Source organism: Panthera pardus, unplaced genomic scaffold (assembly GCF_024362965.1).
Source record: "Panthera pardus isolate Hobbes unplaced genomic scaffold, ASM2436296v1 HiC_scaffold_8, whole genome shotgun sequence".
Taxonomy (NCBI): domain Eukaryota; kingdom Metazoa; phylum Chordata; class Mammalia; order Carnivora; family Felidae; genus Panthera; species Panthera pardus.
In genome coordinates this window covers 139,166,762-139,179,433 of record NW_026527013.1, presented here as the reverse complement: position 1 = coordinate 139,179,433, position 12,672 = coordinate 139,166,762, and the positions used below count along the sequence as shown (strand labels likewise).

The window sequence follows — 12,672 nt, the reverse complement described above, 5'->3', positions numbered from 1 at the left end:
GTAGTTTGGGGGCACTGATATTTAAGGTGTGAAGAGATATTGAGTAAAGAGGTGGCATCAGGGCTTTGCTGCGATTCTCCCTTTGAGAATTAACTCTGGGCACATGTTGGCTAGGCAGGGAGACCATGAGGAATTACAGGCAGACTGGGAGAAGAAACACAAAGTAGGCTGATAATGCAGGAAAGCTGCTGAGGTGCAGGTGGTGGAGGCAAATGAGCATTTAATCAGCCAGAGAAGGAGGTGATTTTTTTAAGCCAACTAATTAAGATATATTTATCCAAACAAAATGGGTATTTAAAAGAATTTTATTTTTATAGGGGCACCTGCATGGCTCCGTCCATTAAGTGTCCAACTTTGGCTCAGGTCGTGATCTCACAGTTCACGAGTCTAAGCCCCACATCAGGTTCTGGGCTGACCAGAGCCTGGAGCCTGGTTCGGATTCTGTGTCCCTCTCTCTCTCTGCCCTTCCCCCTCTCACACTCTGTCTCTCTCTCAAAAATAAATAAACGTTTAAAAATATATAAAAGAATTTTACTTTTATAAAAGTTTTCTGCTGTGCTTTTGTGAAAAATTATTTTATTTCTCTGATTTTCTTTTGCACACCCAAAACAGAACTTTTAGGTTAGTATATGTGAAACATTTATGGGAAAGCTGAGGAGAAATGAATCACACAGGGGCTTTTCTCTCCTTTAATTCTTAAGTTTCAGTGTGTTTTAACATAGGACCATTTTACTCTCAAAGCATCTGTTTCCTTATTAGGCTATATACTTGCATAATGGAAAGGAGTACTATTACCCTTTGCCCAAATGTTATATGTACTTTGATACGAATTACTTTCCTACACGGGGTGAAGCTTCAGTCCTCTAAGTAACTTTGTCACAGCAGTGACCACAGAGCAGATCTATGCTCCACAGTTAGATGGATGGAATGATCTGAAATACGTGAATTGTTTCCCACTACAGAACACCCTGAATGTCATTTCTCTGTTAGACTGTATAGATACCTCGTACTGTTAGGTTGAATTATGAGCTAGAAAAGTCAAAAGGCATTTCAAAATGGGCATAATATTTGCCTCCCTTCCCAGCCTGTTATTCCACCGGCAGTACCTGTTTCACCTTTAACCATAATTGAGAAATTTAAGGATCTTGTACACTACATATGTGTCTGTAGACACACAGAAGCCATTATGATGGCAAAGACACATACATAGGCATGAGCAGAAGAGTAAAGATTCCAGTTGCTGTCATATGGGTTCTCTTATGTAAAACATACTTTTCGGAATTTCTAGGAGGAAGCATTTATGAATTTTATCTTTATCTTAAAGATTGGTAAAAAGCATTTGAAATGTTCTTCCCTGTTCAATCTGATTTCTTTTCCTTAGTGAAGTACCCTTATCCATTCTACCCCTTTCTATGAAACTTTACTACTAGATTCATTTCTATTTTGTTTTGGGTGTTTTGCCTTACCTTATTAAGAAGAAGTGAAAAGGAAGAGATTTAGAAGGTTGAATAAAGAAAATACCAATGATTAAGGAATTTACCTGCTATTTTTTTTTTAACTAATGGCTATTGATACAGAAAGGAAATCACAATGTATTGTTGATCCTCATAGCTAACCATGGTCATTAATGATGCTCTTCGTGTTTCCTTTTTCTTCTAGCAATGGCTCAGCAACATCAGAAGACCTTTTTTGGAAACTTGATGCACTGCAAATGTTTGTCTTTGATCTCCACTGGCCAGAACAAGAATTTGCCCACCACTTAGAGCAAAGACTTAAACTAATGGCCAGTGATATGATAGAGGCCTGTGTCAAAAGGTAGACCTGTGTTTTCAAGTCGCTGCTTAGTATGCCAGCAGCCAAAGTGGCACTTTTCACCAAGCACCTGTTATATAATTGTCACAAGGGAAGGTTTCATTATGTACTGCTATTACAAAATTTAATGGACATGAGGTTCTCAGACCTAAATTCTGGGGACTCCTGTAACTGACAGGCTTGACCTGAGACATTTTTTTAGGCCTCCTAACCATTGCCCTCATCAGTGGCATCCGTACTATATTAATCATTTCTGTTGTGCTTATTGTTGTCTCTCTGGGAATACTGTGCTTTAAATTCCCAAGGCAGTACTTCCGGAGACATACGGAAAAGGTCTGTTAACTACTTTATGCATGATGCACTGTGTCTGTACGCCGTGAAATGGCCTGGCAAACTCCAATTATGCTCAGTGCCATTGATTCTTCCGTCTTCTCGTGTCTCTGTCAGTATCAAATGAGTTCCAAGTATCCATTTACATTCTCCAGAATTTAACCAGAAATAAACTATGAGGCTTTGGATTCTTCCAAATGTGCTTCCTTTTTTTCTTTTTTTCTTTTTTTTTTCTTTTTTTTTTCTTTTTTTTTTTTACATTTCCTACAAAATCAGCATCATACCTCTCATTAGCCAAGCCTTGTCTTTCCCATTGCCCTTATTCATGACACATATAAGGGCAATGTGGGCAGCATATTGGAAGAAACACTGGTTGGAGCGATTGAATAATCCTGAATTCTTCCAAGGAAGATCAATCCTGCCTTTAGAATAAGGTTTAATGGCTTCCTAAGGCAAGGCCATGAATTAGATTATTTAATGTTTAAAAAATCATGTTTGTCATATGTGATTCTGATGTCTCAAAGTTATGGAGGTTCTCTGGGTACTTTAGCAAAAATAAAATTCCAAATTGCCTGTTCCACAGTTTCTTTCAAGCAGCTATCTACAATTATGGGTATTTGAAAGAAAACCTAAGTGATGACATTCATTATGATGTTTTAGAGTTTTCCAGACTTGTACATTTCTTTATTTGGTAAACTCTGATGCAGAGGATTTGTTCTGCTTTAATGCAGAGAAGTAAGTGGTTTTTATACTTGGAAATTAATCCAGGCAGTTAAGTAAAACTAAGACGTCTTTCCATTAAGAGTTATACGCTAGATGTAACAAATAGCTTCATTTGGGTAGAGATACTGTCTGCATGACTGCAAAAGCTCTGTGTAATATAAAATATCTCTGTGATCTCTCCTGTGAGACACCTGAGAAAGAAGAGCTTCCCATCCCCTAGCTCCCAAGCAATGCAACACTCTGTATTTGCATGTTTTAAATTAGCATCTTGTAGTGTTGATTTCACTTTTACTGAACAGGTGACACATAGTTCAGGATTACTTACTATGAATTCATGTTTTAATAACTAGAACAAGAACTGCATTTGAACTCAAGCTGCAAAAGGCAAGCAAAACAACTGACTTGCGCATTCCAGCTTCTGTGTGTACAATGTTCAATGTACTAGTCGATGCCAGAAAGCAAAGCGCCAAACTTTGTGCCCTGGATGGAGGACAAGAGGTAAGCGAACTGAGTGTCCCATATGGATATGCAGCATGGGATACTGGATGCTGTTTCCAGAAGCCTCTGGTTTGATTAGACTAAAAGACCAAGGTCTCCAACAGAAGTGTTTGATCTTTTCTTTACTATAATAATGGAAGGCCCTTTATCCTTTGTTCATGTCAGTTTCTTCTTTTTTATATGAAGACTGCCTAAGATTTTACAAGTGGCCATTGAATTTCAGATACACCTTTTAACAGCTTAGGTGTTGTGTTTTTACATAAACCTTACTTTTCACAAGCAAATAAGAAAGCTAGAGAGCTACCTGCTTTGTTTATACAAATCTAGAGTATCCTGAGTTTGCATTCAAAAGACAAGGCACAGAGATAGCATATGAAATATTTTATTTATACAAAAGTTTCCATTTTTTTAAAGATCTGGTAGAAACGTACTTTAAAAATTAGGCTTTTTTTTCGTTTTAATAAATATCCCATTGTTTCACTTCAATTCATGTTTTGTTTGGTTCTATGTTCAGAAACAGTTTATTTACCTTTGTGTTGAGAGTGGCGATTGGATGAAAATGGATCTATTTTTCTTAGATTATCTGTTTAAGTTGACATTTTGTTGCCTCTTTTCTCATTGTAATTACTTTTCATCATTTTTTTACTCTTCCCCTATGTTCGCCTTCATCATCTTTTTTTTTTTTCTCCATGGCATGATCCAGTTTGGTAGTCAATGGGTAAGTCTGATTTTTTGTTGTTGTTAAAGCACACTTTCATTTGAATTATTGTTTTTGTAAATGTACATTTTTAAGTTTTCATCTTTTCAAGTTAAAATAATGTAATTAATTCCATTTTCTTGTTTATGGTTTTTATATACATGTATAACACTAATGACTCACCATAACTTAGCAATACCCAGAAACACGTTAAAGTACACATACTTATACCTTAAATAATGTCAAGGGGAATGTTAGGCTGCAGAAACACAAACTGCTTTTAGATTTTTAAGGATAAAATTATTTAAAATGAAATGAATTCACCCTCCTTTAAACAAAATTCTAAACAGATTCAGAAGCAGAGTGATTATAACTATTTTCAAGGTGCATATATCTGTAGTATGTACTTCCACTAATCCTAGAAAAATGTGGAGTTTGGGGCTTTGGATGACATAAAGTACATGTCAGGATACCTCTAAACTCGAAGACCAGGAGGCCATTCCTAAGGTCACTTCGTGCAGAAGAAGCCAATTGTGGATTTCAATAAGGTACATGCCCACCAGTGATACAGTCTTTCCTCCCACTGATAGCCTGGGAAGTAACCATCATCAGAGGCAGGTAAGAGGCAGACCTGGGTCAGGAGCCTTTCAGCTCCTCCCCGCTACACAAGGTTGTCTTGAGTTACCACCCAGAACCTCAGAGGGACATGATTTGAAAACTTATATGCCTGTATAATTGACTAGATATTACATAAATACATGTAAAATAGGGGTGCCTGGGTGGCTCAGTCAGTTGAGCGTCCAACTTTGGCTCAGGTCATGATCTCGCAGTCTGTGAGTTCGAGCCCCGCGTCAGGCTCTGTGCTGACAACTCAGAGCCTGGAGCCTGCTTGTGATTCTATGTCTCCCTCTCTCTCTGCCCCTCCCCTGCTCATGCTCTGTCTCTGTGTCAAAAATAAATAAAACATTAAAAAATAAAACAAAATAAAAATATGTAAAATATATATATATATGTATATATATATATATATGTTTTGATAAGTCAGTGTTTTTGTGCTCTCTGGGTATGTTAAATCTTACAAGTCTTAAAGTTGCCACCTGGGAGTCTAGCTCAGGGTGAGTCTACTAGGTTAACGATTCTCATCCAAGCAGAAGGGCTTACGTAGCTCTGAAAAAGGATAAGAAGGCCCACTATTGGTGAATTTCATACTTATTATTTATTCCAGACATAGACATTAACTATTTGGCCATACTTTATGTGCATGCACACATATTTCATTCTTTGAGTAATTCAAGAGGAAAAAATACATTTCTAATACCATAGCATACAACCTGACAGCTGTTATTAATATTATTATATATTATATAATTTATTATAATAATTTATTATTTCTAATTATCTGAATGAGGAAGCAGCTGGCTTGGATATCAACAGCGCATCTCTACCTTTTCACATTTTTCAGTACTCGGATGTAAGCCTTTGATGGTATACGGTCTTAAGTCTTCATAAGCCCATCCATTTCTTATCAGGTTCATAGAATCATCTTGCCTCTTCCCATTAATATTGGATTTACCCATTTGTTTTTATTTTAACATACACAGCAGTACCTGACACATAATAGGCACTTAGTAATATTTGTTGAATGAGCAGACTGGTATGTTGTCACTACTTTAAAAATCCTCCCCTGTAAGAAACAACTTATTCCAGTACTAAAAAAGGAAAAACAGGCACACAGGCAGATGACAAAACATTGTTGCATTGTCAAATGATGTCTTATGTTAACAAGTAGATGGTTTTGAAGAGTAATCTGCTACTGTTCATTATATTTGCACCTGTACCTTCTCACCAGAGACAATTAGTTCCCCACAACTTTCACACAATTAATATAGTTCAAAATGTGCAGGTGTAAAACCCATTAGCAACTATGAAAAGTGGTAAACAAGAATTTCAGTGCAGAAGAAGGATTTTATACTTTGCTTTTAATCACCAGTAAACAGACCCACATAACTGCACAGGCTTTTCCCTCTCTGTGCTTGAGATAAGTTTTGGAATTGTTGCAAATTAGCAAATACATTACCTGCATAGGTGAACCAGTGGACCCCATTCTGTAGTAAGCAACAAATTAAAAACTCAATTATTGCACAATCTGGAACCTTGTGAAATATATACTTACACATAGGTAAACCTAGTAGAAAGATTTTTCTAACTTTTAGGGAATTGCCTCGCCAAAGTCCCCAGTAAATTTGTTATATGCCGCTGCTGAGATAAGACCTTCTCAGCTCCTTTCCCACAAGGCAGTGCCTTCTGTGCTCCTAAGTGATGATTCTGTTTTCTCACGTGGCACATGATGATGCAAACGTGCTCAACCGCAGCCCAGAATGGTGTTTAATGGAGTCATTAGTGAGCGAATGATCCACTCATGTGACAGCTATGCATAATGAGTCAGCAGTCTGAGGCCAGTTCCTGAGGGACAGATGTTGAGATCACAAAACCACCAGTGTTTAGAAATCTTCACTCTCCATAAACTGCCTGGGTCTTAGTCCTCAGTGCCGCTGTGTCGGATGGCCCATCCATTGAGGATGAAAGCACATTAATGGAGGCTACTTGCAGGATTTGTTCTCAGCTACAGTAAAATGTTTCCATTTCCAGAACAAACAATCCAATACCTTTCAAATTCTTCCCAAGAGAAGGACAAAATCTTTTAAGAATGCTGATCGTACTGGCATTTGATTAGTCTTCATTTCTTGTGTGCTTACTTTAACAACAGTCAGATGAAATGATGATATTTACCTAAGTGTAGGGAGACCAGGATTTCAGACCCTTGCCTGATCTCTAAATTCCCTGGGCTCCATGAAGTAAGAATTCTTTAAAGGTTAATTTTAATCTAAAGTCAGAGTCATCTGCTAGAGAAGCAGGGCACATACACTTCATTTTTCAGGGCAGATGTAGGGAGAATTATTCTAAGAAGTGAGCTGTAATTTGCCAGAACCCCGGTATGTTAGGATTAGCGATCCAACTTGAAATATTCTGATAGAAATTTTATAGGTTTTTATTGTTGCAGACCAAAAATTTGCAGATTTTTATCAAAAATTCGGTCTGTTGGGGTGCCTGGGTGGCCCAGTGGGTTAAGCACTTGACTCTTGATTCCAGCTCAGGCCATGATCTCACACTTCTTGGGATTGAGCCCCGTGTAAGGGCTCTGCACTGGGATTCTCTCTCTCCCTCTCTCTACAGCCCTTCCCCACTTGCATGTACGTATGCACATGCACACATCTCTCTCTCTCTTTCTATCTCTCTCTCTCAAATAAACTTAAAACAATGTTTGTTTGTTTTTTAATTCAGTCGGTTAATGTAAATGAACTATCTACCAGTTTTAGGTTAGGTAATGTAAATGTCTATGCAAATAAATTCTGTTCTTATCTGTGATCTCTTGGTATGTTTGTGTTTGTCTCTGGAAGCTGTCTGGAGTCCCTGATGAATAACTCTTTCCAGCTAACCTTCTATCTCTATGTGGCATACGTGGGTTATTCTCTTTGCAGAACATATATATAAAATGTGAATTCTGAGGCTACCTGCCTAGTTCATGCAGACCACCTCTACCAATTGCGCAACTAGAGCAGATTCTGGAAGTTTTAATATTAGTGAAAGTTCAAGCTAATCAGATAAGTTTACAATAGCAAAATCTCATGTTATAAAGACCTAACAGACCTTATGCTATTTGGGTTTGCCCCTTGGGTAGTACATTTAATATACTTTTCTTCCTTTTTAATTTTTTGTTTCTCTTTCGCCTTCTCCTCCTCCCTCACTCCCTCCTTCTCTCACTGCTCTTGGCTAGATAAGATGTCAAAGAAAATAGCAATTTAAAGGTGTGTTTAATAGGAGAATTTGATGGCTCCTAGGGTCCATGGCTTTCCCTGCCTTTTGATAAAAAGGGTGTAAGGAACCTCCTTAGTGGCTCATCTCTTGATTTTAAGATGTGCCCAAATCGATCCAGTCTAAAAGTTTAACATGTAGAAACTCTACAGTTTTATATCCAATAGCCTTCTGATGGCATCTGATTACTTTTGAGTTAAAAAAAAAATGTAATATATGGGGCTCCTGAGTGGCTCAGTCTCTTAAGCATCCAACTCTTGATTTCAGCTCATCGCGATCTCCCACTGGTGGGATAGAGCTCTGCATTGGGCCCTGCGCTCTGGGCCCAGCACAAAGCCTGCTTGGGATTCTCTCTCTCCCCCTCTCTCTCTGCCCCTCCTCTGCTCATACTTTCTCTCTCTCTCTCAAAAGAAACATTTAAACTTTTTAAAAAATTTTTTAAGGTTTATTCATTTTTCAGAGACAGAGGGAGACAGAGCATGAGTCGGAGAAGGGCAGACAGAGAGGGAGACAGAATCTAAAGCAGGCTCCAGGCTCTGAGCTGTCAGCATGCAGCCCAACCCATGGACTCTGAGATCATGACCTGAGTTGAAGTCGAATGCTTAACCAACTGAACCACCCAGGTGCCCCTAAAAAATTGTTTGGGTGAAATATATGACAGAGGCACCTGGCTGGTCCAGTTGGTAGAACATGCAGCTCTTAGTCTGGGTGTTGTAAGTTCGAGTCCCCGGTTGGGTATAGAGATCACTTAAAAATAAAATCATTTTTAAAAAGTGAAATGCGGGGGCATCAGGGTGGCTCAGTTGGTTAAGCGTCCGATTTCAGCTCAGGTCATGATCTCACAGTCTGTGAGTTCGACCCCCATGTCAGGCTCTGTGCTGACAGCTGGGAGCCTGGATCCTGCTTCAGATTCTGTGTCTCCCTCTCTCTCTGCCCCTCCCGTGCTCATGCTCTGTCTCTCTCTGTCTCAAAAATAAATAAAAATAATTTTTTAAAAATTTAAAAATAAATAAATGAATAATGAAATGTGTAACAAACATAAACATATCAAGTATATATTTGACAATTTGGAACTGCTCAGAGGTCTGGGCACCTTGATCCCTACATGTTCTGTAGCACTTTCCAGGGAAGAGGGAGGTGAGAAGCTTAAAGCCCATCTCCCGTATCCCTTTCGGACTCTACCCCAAAGAGGAACCTCAGTCTGGTATTTCACTTCCTCCTGCTGCACAGATACAAATTTGGAGACAGAAGGATATGAAAAGAGAGTAGCAGGGAGGGAGAGCCAGGGCAGGGCTCATTTGCATAAGCTCCTCACACCAGGTCAGCTGTCCAGCTTCATGCGGAGCTGGGGGACCCTTTTTGTACCTGTGTCTGTAGGGGGCTTCCCAGCCATCTCAACTACCAGCCAGATTCTTGAAGCTCTTTCTCTTCTACTTTGTTTTTCTTTATTTTCTCCCCTTTCCTTTTCCTTCTCTTCAAGATGTTCTAAAAGTAAAAGAATCAACACTACTATAATAGAAATCTACCCTCTGTGTTTGTGTTCCAGTCGTCTCTGGGGAGCACAAGTTGGGGAATCTGTACGGCTTTCAGTCAGACAGACACATAATACTTCCCTGCATTAGGTGAAATACATGTCTGGAAAGCTCCATATTCATATGTGTGTGGTTAATTTTAGACCAGTTGTCAACACACCCACTTACACATGCAGAAAAGAAAATTCACGGGCTCCAAAATTATGCTTCCTTTATTATTTATGCTGGTAGATAACCACTTGTAACTGGCAGAGCCACTGGGGGAGAATCATTCCTATGTATTCCAAAGCAGAACTAAGTTGATGTTTTGTTGTGTGTGGAAACTTTGAGACATGTTTTCGGAAGAAAAAAATAGCTTTCAAAAACTTACATCTTAGGAAACCATTCAACCAGCAGCTGTTAAGTTGGTCTAATGTTTATACTGACCTGAGTACTTTTACTCTATGCATTATGTTAGCTGTTCCAAGAAGCCTTGAACCATCAAGATAGGGTTAGTCTTTACAAGTCACATTTTCTGTGAAGTGGCTATTGGGGACAATCGGCTGTCAGATAAATGCTTCTAAAGGAAGAATTAGTGTTTAAATGAATGTGCCTTCACACACTGCAGAAGCCGAAGCTCCTGCTAATTTAAGAATGCAACTCTCTAGTATTCTCTAAAGAAAGCAAAAAAAAAAAAAGAAAAAGAAAAAGAAAAAAAAAGAGGCTTTCAGGTTTATTTTAAATACATCTTTTTTATATTTACTTAAAGGCGTCTTTCTATGAGGAAACAGCGATAAAACTATGGGGAGTGAGTGCTGTTCCATTATACCTTTTATGGCCTATTAATTTGTTACCATCTATTCACCTTTGTTGATGAAATTTTAATTTTGCCCTTGCTTGAGCATATTGTAAGAATTGTATAAACTGCTACTCCCTGCACTGACAAAAACGGTCCTTTGAGGGGGAACAATTGGGAGCTCATTTTATTTCTAGAGCACATTTAAAATAACTTATGAATGAGAGTTGTCAGACACGAAATGCTGTATTAATTAAATCTTTTTCTAGTCTTTTTGCTTCTTCAGCTAAGCCAACCCTTTAGAAAAATACACGGCCACCTTCATTATAGAGAAGAAGACAAAAAGTACCCTTCACATTCCTCTGCCTGAATAAGAATAAGAACTCAATTCATCTATATAATAACCCCATTAGCTGCTTAACTCAACAGTGCACATGGGAAAATTTTCAAACCACAGTGTAAAAAGTGTTGATTGGGTGGATCGTTTTCAAGGTTTTGTTCTTCTCGTGTTCAAAATGATCATTTTAAGTAAATCCGATATGTCCTAACCAGTAGCTTTAAAGCATTTCTGACTTAATGACAAAAGTTTCGTGTCCACATCAACTAACGCATCTTTGTCTTTTAACATCCAGCAACAATACCATTCGAAGATAGATGAGTTGATTGACAACAGTGTAAAAGAAATCATTTCACTGCTAGTTTCAAAGGTAATGGATTATTTACTCACCTTTTTAAATCAAAGTCAAAGATATATTTTGCTGAGAGGTTGTAGAAATGTCTGTCTTGTGTTTCAAATACCTAAGTGAGAAATAGTAGTTCTAAAAATAGATGCAAGAACCGATCAGATTTTAAGAAGAGTTCTGAACCAAATTTGAACACTCTTTGTCAACAACTTTTGATGTTTTTGTTTGTTTGTTTACAATTCCTTTTGGCTTTTCTTGCAATTGTTGCCCTTTAAAAAATAACCGTGTCTTCCAGTAAGACCTATTATTTCACATTCATGTTCTCTTGCGATCTATCTTATCTGTTTGGCTGATTTGAGTCGTCACCAGTCCTTGAATGTAGCCTGTTTGTTGTGACGACAGTGCTGAGGCTCTAGACTGGTCCCAGGCAGACAGAGAAAGCTGGCTGCCTGGACTCTGATGTTCTCCACTCCCGGGAAGGCTCCCACGATTTCCAGTGAGGCTCCAAACACCTTTGACAAAGGCTCTGGCCTTTAATTGTGTAAGTGGAGATGAAGCATAAATGAGTATTCCATCAAATGATTAGATGAATTAAAACCCCACTGAGGTGTAACAGACTTCCACGAGTGACACTTGAGATCTGGGTCTGCCAGGGGAAGACACAGAAAATGGAACTCAAGAGGGTAAGGAGCCAGAATGGACATGGTCCAGGGGCACATTCACATGAGCAGATATAGCCCTTGCTCTTGCAAGGCTCTATCAAAGCACCTCAAATCAGACTTCATAGAACAATTGGAAGAATGTACAAAGAGCAAAGGAAAAAACACCCCTAACTTAATAAACCAAGAACATGTTACTTAGAAAATAGAGTGATGCCCAATAAGCATTAAAATTGTTAAACCTCATTAATAACTTAAAAAAATGAAGGAAAACTCGGGTGCCTGGGTAGCTCAGTCAGTTAAGCATCCGACTCTTGACTTCAGCTCAGGTCATTATCTCACTATTTGTGAGTTCAAGCCCTGCGTCAGGTTCTGCACTGACAGTGTGGAGCCTGCTTGGGATTATCTCTCCTTCTCTCTCTGTTCCTCCCTCTCTTGCTCTCTGAATGAATGAATGAATGAATGAATGAATGAAAATAAACCTAAAAGAATGAAGAAAAATATACTATTTTTTCTAACTCATTTTTAAGCTAACACTTGGTTTTAGAAAAGGTGAGCTGGGACACTCATATTTCCTGTCTATGGGAATATAAATTGTTACAACCTTTGTAGAGATAGTTTGGAACTGTATGGAGTACTTTAATACCTTCTCACCTAATAATTATTTTTGCACTTTTTTCTGTGAAGAGAGATGCACAAAATGTATATACATTGATATGGTCACATTACATTTAATGAAAAATTGGAAACAACTTTAATCTCTAACAGTAAGGGAAGGTGAAGTAAATTATGGGACATCTATATTAAGAAACTATGTTTTCAGAGACTATTAGTGATAAAGGAAAGGTTTCATAATATAGTGTTAAGTGAAAATGAAAGCTTAGTATTTTAGAAATATAAAGTATGATACGAATTCTCATCACATAGAGAAAAGATGTTGACAAAATGTTGACAAAGCTTCTCTGAATGGTGAGATTATACTTGATATGGGGAGAGGAGTCTTCTTCAGGTTTTGTTGTTGTTTTTTTTTTATTTTTGTATTTTCCAAATTCTTTGGTAGCAAGTCTTAAGATGGAAAGTAGCCACAAAC

General features: G+C 38.2%; 1 protein-coding gene across 16 annotated transcripts in view; it reads left to right on the top strand.

The window, feature by feature from the left end:
• Positions 1–12,672, top strand: part of CADPS2 (calcium dependent secretion activator 2) — a 540,953-nt gene that overhangs the window by 478,576 nt on the left and 49,705 nt on the right. For 9 of the 16 annotated variants that reach the window (XM_053897639.1, XM_053897630.1, XM_053897632.1 and 6 more), the window contains 4 exons: positions 1,660–1,815; positions 3,216–3,363; positions 4,067–4,081; positions 10,873–10,947. In XM_053897639.1, the coding sequence (XP_053753614.1) occupies positions 1,660–1,815; positions 3,216–3,363; positions 4,067–4,081; positions 10,873–10,947 (394 nt within the window). The remainder of the gene's footprint in view (positions 1–1,659; positions 1,816–3,215; positions 3,364–4,066; positions 4,082–10,872; positions 10,948–12,672) is intronic. The other 7 variants (XM_053897641.1, XM_053897640.1, XM_053897628.1 and 4 more) reach the window with 1 other exon arrangement.